Source organism: Engraulis encrasicolus, chromosome 9, assembly GCF_034702125.1.
Source record: "Engraulis encrasicolus isolate BLACKSEA-1 chromosome 9, IST_EnEncr_1.0, whole genome shotgun sequence".
Taxonomy (NCBI): Eukaryota; Metazoa; Chordata; class Actinopteri; order Clupeiformes; family Engraulidae; genus Engraulis; species Engraulis encrasicolus.
The window spans coordinates 46,789,332-46,799,191 of NC_085865.1; the positions used below are offsets into that span (position 1 = coordinate 46,789,332).

Genomic DNA, 9,860 nt, shown 5'->3' on the forward strand with positions numbered 1-9,860 from the left:
TGTACGTAGCTCGTCTACAATAAAGTATTTATTTATTTATCTGTTCACAAAAAACAGGCATTCGTCCATAATGGAAAACAAGGAAGACTTCGATAATTTCCTGAAGAACGTGGATGAGATAAGTACGTCACAGACTCCATAATGATGTTTCAGTGTACAGAACAAGCAAAACAACATGCCAGTGTTGAGCACAAACTGTAGGTGTTGTTATGTTATAAGTTAACCCTATGAGGTCCGAGTGCCCTTCAGAGGGCAATGTGTCTCCAAAAACAAATCTGTAACTCTGTGAGTTTTTGTCATTGAAACATATAAGTCACATTAGAAACCTCAGACCTTCCAGGTCCCAAATATATAAATGAAATGAAAATACTTGAAAATGTTAGGGTGGTGCAAGCAGCCTAAAAGCCTCTGAAAAGCCTTAGACCTCAGAGGGTTAACACGGTATTGATATGAAGGTTACATGATTTTGTGGACAGTTGTGTAAGCAATCTGGCCAAAGAAACACTTTTTCTCACACAAAAGCACCAGACCTGACATGACCGCATTGAACCCACGGAGATAGTTTAAAAATGTGCATCTTTTCTTTGCTGTTCATGTGCTCCAATGATTCATTATGTTCATGTGCACCTGCACCACCACCACTCATCAAAATTTAGTCAGATCACAGGGGACTTGTCAGGAAAAGCTTATGCTGCCACAATAAAATATGGTGTTACGGCAGTTTTCAGCTTGCAGCTCATATTACCAAGTCCCAGAAGTAATCAAAGATGCTCCTACTGTTGACAGTAAGTTACTTTCCGATGTGTTTTGTTGTTTACTGTCAGCAATTCATTTGATTAGTCTAATTTTTAGAGTGCCTTGTCTCAAAACTTGGAGCAAGTGTGTGTGTGTGTGTGTGTGTGTGTGTGTGTGTGTGTGTGTGTGTGTGTGTGTGTGTGTGTGTGTGTGTGTGTGTGAGAGAGAGAGAGAGAGAGAGAGAGAGAGAGAGAGAGAGAGAGAGAGAGAGGGAGGGAGAGGGAGGGAGAGAGAGCGAGCTCAAGCATGTGTTGTAAGCCTACGCCTGCATTTGCAACATGTCTTTGATTGACTATTAAAGTGTGTTTATATGTGGGCTCTCTGCTTGTAGGCAAGATGGTCAAAGACATGTCATCGGCCGACACCAGTAGTCAGGTGAAAGCAATGGAGCGCGCTGACAGCTGGCTGGGGGCTGCTAAGCTGACGGACTCCAAGCAGCAGAAGGGAGCCATCAACCGGACAGTAATTAACACAGCCCCCTCAGCTACCGTCACCGCACCACTGACAAGCGCCTCGGCCCCGGTAAAGTCACGTCACGGATATCTTTTTTTATATACCCCCTCACGCCTGACACAGTAAACAATATCGTATATGTCAGCACAATATTCTGTCTCCCTAGGGGGAATACTAACAAGGCAGTAGGTGAGATACTATCAGCCAATCAGCTGCACAAAGTGCATTTCATTCAAAGTGCATTTCATTTCATATCTTTCTCTCCCCCTCTCTCTCTCTCTCTCTTTCTCTCTCTCTCTCTCCCTCTCGTTTTCTCTCCCTCTCTCTCCCCCTCTCATTCTTTTTTGTTTGTTTTGACTGTTATCTTTGGCAATTACTGTGACATTGTGTCAGATTGTAGAACAAATGAAATCGTTTCCTCCCCTACTCCGCTGAAAGTTCTCATTCTGTCAGACAGTAATTTACACACCACACACAGCACATTGCACAGACTCCAGAAAAGTCTCTTCTCTTCTGCTACAATTGTACTAACTTTTTATTATGCTATTCTGCTACAGCGGTAGGCTATATAGTACTCTCTGGCTTGTTCATTTTGTTAGAGATTTAATGAAAGCTGCAGACAGGAACTTACATAACCCTGCATTCAAAGTAAGTGTTTCGTTGTTGTTGTTGTTGTTGTTGTTGTTGTTTTTGTTTTTAGGGTCTCTCTGGTGATCCAGGAGCCAGCCAAGGTACAGTAGTGCTATGCAACAAACACGCCTATTGTCACCTGAAATGAGATGAATAGACACTGCAGCCAAAGTCCTTTCTCCAGTATAAAGTGTCTCTGCACTCCATACTGTATACAATGTCCTCCTGCATGCTCAAGATGGTGTGGATGTCCTACATCCTTCATACCGTATGCTATTAGAAGGATGTCCACTAGCGCACGTATGACTTCTAATGTAAACGCTTAGTGTACTTACTGATTTATTTCTATAAATAAATATGACTTGACTTCACTTGACTTTTTAGACATGATTCAAAGAGGATTTGAGAGCACTCAGCACTTTACATGTGACATCCTACAAATATACAGTAGTAGTGTCTCTAATGTAATTTTAGTGCTTAGTGCATGTACTGTATGATTATGTCATGTCAACTAGTAAATTGTGCACTACTCGGTGTAAAACTAACACCTTACTGTAAAAAGAAGGATATTTGAAACACTTGAACATATAGTTTAATAGAAATTAACTATTGTGTATTGTTGCTTTTTTGGCTTTATGTTACACCTTTCTTTCTCCAGAGGCATTCATGAGGATGCTTGAGAAGGATGCGGAGGAGAGGAGGAAGAGGAGGAAGGAGAGGGAGGAGAAGGCCAAAGGTGGGTGGAACAAGTCCATGCCTCTGCAGCTAGTATAAAGCATGCTGTGTCACACTGCTGCTGAGGGCTGGACCATTAAAGGTACTTCAGAGATACACTGTAGTTGTTATGTAAGGTAAGACAGAACCGCACACCGATGACCTCCCTTTTAATCCACTTTTATTTCAGTAATGTTTCAGGCCACCACGGCCCTTCCTCAGACTAAAAGTGTAATTGTGCAGCTGACCCTTAAAGGTGCACTGTGTAATATTTTCAGTAGTTTATTTTTAGAATACATGCTGCCCATTCACAAATGTTACCTATTTTATGAATACTTACCACCACCATCAAATTCTAAGTATTTGATGACTAGGAAAATGGCACTTTTCATATACATGAAAAAGGGGATCTTCTCCATTGTCCGCCATTTTTAGCTGCAAAACTCACTGTACTTTGGTCATACTAGTAAATATTAGTTAATTATTAAGTAAATATTTGTGAAAAGATCAAATGTGGCAGAAGACCGCACAAATTCAAAGAGCAACATAGTGGCAATACCTACTCTGGTCACCATCTTACACAGTTGCATTTCCAAATAATGTGAGCGTGACGTTATGTATAATCACCACAGTTTTCACCTTTCCAAATATTTACAAAAATAAGCAAAAATAAATGCATCAGTGCAATTTCTCTCTCTATATACAGTGCCAAGACCAGCGATTAAAGTTGTGTATAAGCATATGAAAACATCTTATATGGGTAAAATTGTTTAGTACCATGTCCATGATTCACAAAAGATAAATGCGAGAAAAAAAAATCAGCATATTAATCACGTTTTTCAAGAGTCCAGCTTTGGTGTTAATTCTGTATTGAGAACAATAGTATCAAATCAGTCAACTTTTGTCAAACCCATGAACCAGAAAACCCAACATCCGGCTATAAAAAAATGGGTCACTGTAGTTGTTGACCTGACACAGGAAGAGACCCTTTGTGCTGTGCCCTTATAATAACAGTATATAAAATACACTGTATACTAGATTGCACTTTGCGCAAACGCTTTTATCCAAACTTACAACTGAAGACACAGATCCAGCTTGTAGAATTATATTAATGTTTTTTATTATTTATTTTGTAACAATTTTTTTTTTTTTTGAACACAGGAAAAAGCACTTGTATACAGCATCAAGGGTTTTTATGAAGTTATTCATTTTGGCCAAATGAATAGCCACTGGCGCCAAAAGGCTGTGTCTAGGGGTTTTGTGAATTCTATTAATCTCGCCAAATGAATAAGCACTGGCACCAATGCCCTGGCCTGTGTCTGCTCAGAGTATGGCTTGGGCTAATTAATAGAATATTAATTAGAACACAGATAACTCCAGCAGGTTTTTCCCCAGCAGTTTACAGTTATGATGGCCACCTTGACAACAAACACCTACCGTTTTGACTAGATCTCCTTAAAAAATATGAATTTCTTATGAATTTCTTTTGTAAGTGTGTAGATTCCAAGGTTGCTTTACCAATAAATTAAAGAAGCATTCATTTCATTGTTTTGAGGTTTTTATATGATATTCTATAGCTGCAGAACATCTCCTTTCCAATGATGATAGTAGTGTGTCTCGGACACTGGGTAACCGACGAACCGACTAACAAATGTTCTGCGGGAAACACTGTCCTGAAACTGTGTGTCCATTGGTTGAGTATGACTGTGTTGTGCAAATGCAGTAGATTGGATAAGGACTATTTTACTCACCGAAAAATGCATTGCCATAAGGCGTAGCCTGCGAACAGTGGGTGCGACACAATGATGGATTGAAAACGTGACTCCAACGGATGTCCGGAACTTAATATTGCATTGTGGGTAATAGCGGCTGCTGTGAGTTCTGGCTCCGGTCGAAAGAGGATGTCCGGTTGTTAACGTTGGACTTTTGGCCAAATTAACAAACCGTCTTCTCTCTACTGTTTTTGGTGCTGTGTCCCACAGATCTGAAGGCCAGAGGCAACGCGGCCTTCACCCAGGGGGACTACGAGAGCGCAGTGCTCCTCTACACACAGGGCCTGGAGGAGCTCAAAGACATGCAGGAGCTCTACACCAACAGGGCACAGGTGAAAACACACAACAACACACAACAACACACAACACACACACACACACACACACACACACACACACACACACACACACACACACACACACACACACACACACACACACACACACACACACACACACACACAGGGCCTGGAGGAGCTCAAAGACATGCAGGAGCTCTACACCAACAGGGCACAGGTGAAAACACACAACAACACACAACACACACACACGCACACACGCACATGCACACACGCACACACACACACACACACACACACACACACACACACAAACACACAGGGCCCGGATGAACTCAAAGACATGCAGGAACTCTACTCTAATAGGGCATATACAAACTTAACACATACACACAATAAGGCTGTTTTTTTCTGTCCTGTCTGCATTGTATAGGCCCTTATCAAGTTGGAGAGGTACAACGATGCCATCAGTGACTGCGAATGGGCTCTAAAGGTAGGCACTCACACTCAGTCAAGTAAATACGTGTGTGTGTGTGTGTGTGTGTGTGTGTGTGTGTGTGTGTGTGTGTGTGTGTGTGTGTGTGTGGGTGTGTGTGTGTGTGTGTGTTAGTGTTAGAGACTGCTGTATTTTTGTGTTTACCCTTGAGAGAGAAAGTTGTATGCCAGTGTCTGTTTATTTTTTTCACCCTGAGAGAATTTTGGCTGTGTTTGTGAGTGTGGTTCATGTGGGTTATTAGTATCTCTCAAGTGTGTGTGTGTGTGTGTGTGTCCTAGTGTGTCCTATCGGCTTTAGAGGATGACATTTTCGGAAATTCCCGTGGGATTAAATTTTTTTAAGATGAACGAGAGCGGGCAGGAGCGGGAATAAAGATGAATGGGAGCAGGAATGCCAAAAATAGATGATGATTTTCATTATATTTGAAACAACCAAAAGTAACCTACATAGACAGGTCATCAGCTGGGAAAATTAGGCCTTTCGTCCTACCGCACTTTTCTCTGTGGATTACTGACCTGAAGGCCTATTGGAAGAAATTAAAACATGGGGCCACGTCAATTTTTGCTCAGAATTCAATATGGCCGCCATTTTCCAAAATGACTTGCTTTCATGCATTATTACATTGTACTATAAGGTGATATTCATAAAAGATTAACTACAAACCCCAACTCCGATGAAGTTGGGACGTTTGGTAAACAGTGAATAAAATAAAAATGCTATCATTTTCAAAACATTCAATCTATTCATTAGATGGAGAATAGTGAAATGACAACATATTAAGTGTTAAAACCGAGAAAAAATATTGTTTTGGGGGACATATGTACTCATTTCTAATTTGATAAATCCAACACGTCTCAAAAGAGTTGGGACGGGGACAATAAATGGCAGCAAATGTCGAGCAAGACTAAAAACAAAACAAAAGACAACATTTAACAGTTAAATACATTAACCGATGAGATGATTTTATATAAAAAACAGTGTTAATTCCTATCTTGGACATGATTTCACCAGCTTAAATTGTGGGTGTATTCCTTGTCATGTTTTGCAATGTTTTCCTTTCTGTAGTGCTTACAGTGTGACAGGTCTTGACCAAAAACCCACCATTTTATCACCTGCTGGTCCTTATGAGGGAGCCAAACTGTTAAAACATAGTAGAGAATGCAATTTGACCTTACTATGTGGCAGTAATCGAAGATCTCCCTTCAAAATATAATGCATGAGTGGCTTTTCATGCTGTTTAAACCCATTTATACCATTCAGCACTGTATTTAACTGTACAGAGGAGTGAGAACATCTTAACCAATGCACTACTGCACCCGCATGCCATCATGGAGGCTGACTTTTGAAGCTAGCACTAACACAAGTTGGATGGTCCATTTTCACTGTAGCACAGGATGTGCCATGCTCTATTATTGTCAAAAAGAATGGACTTCTACAACATCTGCTGACTTCTGTAAGCAAAGGACTGTTTCCCATGTCTTCTGGGTCTATTTCAAGTGCGCTCAGGTGCTTAGGAGAATGTTACACCCCTGTATCATTTGCACGCATTAAGCATTCTTAATATGGTCAATTTTCAATAGCTCTAGCACTCCAGGAATTAGAGTGAGACTACAGCCAATATATATTTCATGATGTCATGAACCTATACAATGATTTTATTAACAAAAATATGTCTTATATACACTCAATCGTGGTAAATCAAAGGGAATTCAAAAATGTATGTAATAACTATGGTAATTATTCCCTTTGCATCTTTAATTCTGAGTGACTCAGCCTCTCTGTGATGATCTTATACCTGGACACGTATATTGTCCGTCAGTACAATTCATTTTGAAATGTTCTTCTTTGTTGTTTTATCTTATTTGGATGTTTACTAAATTTCACTGATCCCCGTCCCAACTCTTTTGAGACGTGTTGGATTTATCAAATTAGAAATGAGTACATATGTCCCCCAAAACAATATTTTTTCTCGGTTTTAACACTTAATATGTTGTCTTTTCACTATTCTCCATCTAATGAATAGATTGAATGTTTTGAAAATGATAGCATTTTGATTTTATTCACTGTTTACCAAACGTCCCAACTTCATCGGAGTTGGGGTTTGTACATTCAGCACTATTCTGTCCTATTTCCTTACATACATGTTTACAAAGGTTGATTAAACTAAAACAAATGAAAATAAAGTTGGCCACCTTGCAATATCCACAGGAAAGTGCTGAAAATAATGATTGAAAGAGTCTATGGCTGGGAAAATTAAGCCTATTGTCCTGTCAGGGTTTTCACAGTGGATTACAGACCAGAAGGCCTATTGAAAAAGATTATCCAGCTGGTTGCCATCTCAAATGTGCTCAATACTGTAAGGCCGTAATTATCAATAAAGATAACCTATTTTCAGTGAAATTCTGTCCTATCTCCTATCTACAGACGTGAGTACAATGTTTGGCAACAGAAAGATGAAAATATATTGCCCCTTTGAAATATCCTAAGGATTGTTGTCAGAAAATAATTGAATTACACATACACAGTTGACTGCTGAAAAAAGGCTATTGACCTGCCAAACATTTTCAGTTTGACCAGCCAAAAGTTTTTCAGGCCTACATTCTTTTGCAGTAAAGCAAGGGTGCATGTGCGTGTGCTTGCGTGTATCCCCCACTCATCTTTCCCCTGCTCTACAGTGTCTCCCCCCCCCCCCCACACACACACACACACTATTCTGCCTCCCCCACCCTCTCACTCATCTCCCCCCCCACACACACACACTATTCTGCACCACCCCCTCCCACACTATTCTGCCCCCCAACCCCCTCACTCATCCCCCCCATGCTACTCTGCCCCCCCCCCACCCTCACTCACCCCCACTATTCTGCCCCCCCACGCTCACCACCCCCCTGACTCATTCTCGCCGACCCCCCATCCAATGTGAAAAGTTTGGCAGGTGTACCCCCCCCCCCCCCGACTCACCTTACCCCCCCCCTACACACACACACGCACACTATTCTACCCCCCCAAACCCCCCACATTACCCCCCCCCCACCTCACTCATTCCCCCACACAATTCTGCCCCCGCAAACCCCCGCTCACCCCCTCATTCATCCCCCCACTCCTCCACATCATTCGGTCCCCCCTACCCCACCCATCTGTCTCCCCCTACTCTACAGTCTTCCCCCCCAACACACACACACACGGTCTACTGTGTCTATGTCAGTGTGTGTAAAGAAGCACACTGGCCACACACTCAGGCGCACTCAGGCACATACACACACATACAAACGCATGCGCACACTCAAAAACGTGCGCGCGTGCGCGCAAACACACACACACACACTCACACACACACAGTTTGGCAGGACAATATGCCTTTTTTCAGCAGTCCACTGTGTTTGTGAAATTCAATCATTTGACATTCCTTTGGATATTTCAAAGTGGCAAGATATATATATTCATGCCTTTTTCTAGACAACCTTTATACTCACATCTGTAATGAGATTTAACTGCAAAATAGATCATCTTTATTGATAATTATGGCCTTACAATATTGAGAAAAATGTATGAAAGTCTGCCATTCTGAAAAACAGAGAACATTTTGAATTTTGGAGCACATTTGAGATGGCAACCAGCTGGTGAATCTTTTTCAATAGGCCTTCTGGTCTGTAATCCACTGTGAAAACCCTGACAGGACAATAGGCCTAATTTTCCCAGCCATAGACTCTCTATGTGCATTTCAATCATTATTTTCAGCACTTTCCTGTGGATATTGCAAGGTGGCCAACTTTATTTTCATTTGTTTTAGTTTAATCAACCTTTGTAAACATGTATGTAAGGAAATAGGACAGAATAGTGCTGAATGTAGTTAATCTTTCATGAATATCACCTTATAGTACAATGTAATAATGCATGAAAACAAGTCATTTTGGAAAATGGCGGCCATATTGAATTCTGAGCAAAAATTGACGTGGCCCCATGTTTTAATTTCTTCCAAGAGGCCTTCTGGCCGGTAATCCACAGAGAAAAGTGCGGTAGGACGAAAGGCCTAATTTTCCCAGCTGATGACCTGTCTAACACCTGTCCATTGTTACACAGTTTCAGCCTGTGTGCGAAGGCTCTGAGACAGGACAGCGTGAACTACTGCGGGTCGCTTATTTTTTCATGAAAAAAAAAGGCTATTTTTTTTACGAAACGGGAATGGGATTGATTTTGAGTGGGAGTGGGCAGGATTGGGAAACATTCTTTTCAGGAGTGGACTGGATGGGACTTGTTTCTTTTACTCCAGTCCAGGATGGGACGGGATGGGATTTTTTTTTCTGGGACTGAAAATACACTCCCGTGTCATGCTCTAATCGGCTTCCCCTGTGTGTGTGTGTGTGTGTGTGTGTGAGTGACTGATTAGTGTGTGTGTGTGTTGGGGTGTGTGCAGCACAGACATACATGGACACAGTGGCTAATAGACTAGTGGAGTCCTGTCCAACAGTGTGCACTGTGCAGTGTGCACGACATCTTAACAAGTATTTTTATGTGCCGTACAAGGTGTGTGTGTGTGTGTGTATGTGTGAATGAGTGAATAGGGCAGGGCTATTCAATTAGTTTTTCAAGTGGGCCACATTTTGAAACCAAGAGGTGGAGGTGGGCCGCACATGACAGCGGCCGCCGCCGGTCACTAGGCCTAGGTGGTAAAATAACTTTTTCTAGATTTTTAAAACCTAG

General features: G+C 41.6%; 1 protein-coding gene across 1 annotated transcript in view; it reads left to right on the forward strand.

Moving 5' to 3' along the window:
- Positions 1 to 9,860, forward strand: part of ttc12 (tetratricopeptide repeat domain 12) — an 82,429-nt gene continuing 72,569 nt past the window's right edge. The window contains exons 1-6 of the mRNA XM_063207289.1: positions 1 to 122; positions 1,127 to 1,317; positions 1,949 to 1,979; positions 2,537 to 2,614; positions 4,575 to 4,696; positions 5,097 to 5,156. Of these exons, the coding sequence (XP_063063359.1) occupies positions 71 to 122; positions 1,127 to 1,317; positions 1,949 to 1,979; positions 2,537 to 2,614; positions 4,575 to 4,696; positions 5,097 to 5,156 (534 nt within the window). The 5' untranslated portion in view covers positions 1 to 70. The remainder of the gene's footprint in view (positions 123 to 1,126; positions 1,318 to 1,948; positions 1,980 to 2,536; positions 2,615 to 4,574; positions 4,697 to 5,096; positions 5,157 to 9,860) is intronic.